Source organism: Entamoeba histolytica, genomic scaffold (genome assembly GCF_000208925.1).
Source record: "Entamoeba histolytica HM-1:IMSS scf_1104750516447 genomic scaffold, whole genome shotgun sequence".
NCBI classification, from domain to species: Eukaryota; Evosea; order Mastigamoebida; family Endamoebidae; genus Entamoeba; species Entamoeba histolytica.
Window position 1 is genome coordinate 104832 of NW_001914887.1, and position 1149 is coordinate 105980.

Below are 1149 nucleotides of genomic sequence, written 5' to 3' on the forward strand. Positions count from 1 at the left end.
TCTTCTTTTACTTAAAAAGAGTGAAAATGAATTAAAAGAAGAACTTGTTATAAAAATTTCATTATTAACTGAATTAGATAATAAACAAGATGATTGGTATATTGATACAATACTTACTACTCTTTGTCTTGGTTCAGAATTTATAAGACTAGAAATATCTGATCAAATTATTCATTCAATTAAAAATAATTCCCATTCTGCTATTCAAAAAATTATTCAAATTCTTTTAAATGGATTTGGAAATGAAGTATTTTTACAAATAAGTTGTATTATAATTGGTGAATTTACTGAATCATTAAAACATTTTGAGAATAAAGTAGCATTATACTTAATTAATCAATTACCATTTGTAAATACAATGACTAAAAGATTAATATTAACTTGTTTAATAAAATTAGCAAAAGAATTTGATTGTATTAAACCAATATGTTACAAAGCATGTCAAATGATGTTATCAAATATAGATGTTGAAGTTCAACAAAGAGCTTATGAATATATTAGTATTATAAAGAATAATAATTATGATATTGCTATTACTCATTTACCTGAAAAAACTTCTTATGAACAAAATAATAATAAAACTGAAAGTTATGATACAAAGAAAGATGATGACCAATTCTTAAATCAAAACATATCCCAACAAATACACTCTTATAAGAATGTTAATACTAAATCAATTAATATTACTTCTTCTAATCAAAAAAACTATAAAGGGTGTATTTTCTTTCATTCTAATAGTACATTAGAGTTAGAAAAGAAAGTTAAATATATTCATAAAAAACTTCTCACACAAAATGAAGGAATTATATTTCAAGATAATTATATTCAAATAGGAATTAGAATTAATTGTTCATCAACAGTAGAAACAGCTCTTTATTTTGGAAATATTAAAGATCAAATACTTCCTGTTCAATTGAATATTCAAACAGAAAATGGACTTCCGTATATTATACAAAATAATTCATTCACACTTCAACCAAAAAAACAACAACAAATTCTTTGTAAGTTTGAAGCAAAACAAATCTTTCTTCAAGCACCTATACTTCAATTTTCATATCTTTCTAATAATAAATTAAATCAATGCTCATTATCCTTACCTATCACATTACTTAGATTTGCTCAACCTTTAAAATTCCCAAAACAAATAGA

At 22.7% G+C, this 1149-nt stretch overlaps 1 protein-coding gene across 1 annotated transcript in view; it reads left to right on the forward strand.

Moving 5' to 3' along the window:
• The window catches only part of EHI_014390 (AP-2 complex protein, putative), a gene marked incomplete at both ends in the record, with an annotated part of 2378 nt that overhangs the window by 1117 nt on the left and 112 nt on the right, over positions 1 to 1149 (forward strand). The window contains one exon of the mRNA XM_001913510.1: positions 265 to 1149. This exon is cut by the window's right edge and continues 112 nt beyond it. Within this exon, the coding sequence (XP_001913545.1) occupies positions 265 to 1149 (885 nt within the window). The remainder of the gene's footprint in view (positions 1 to 264) is intronic.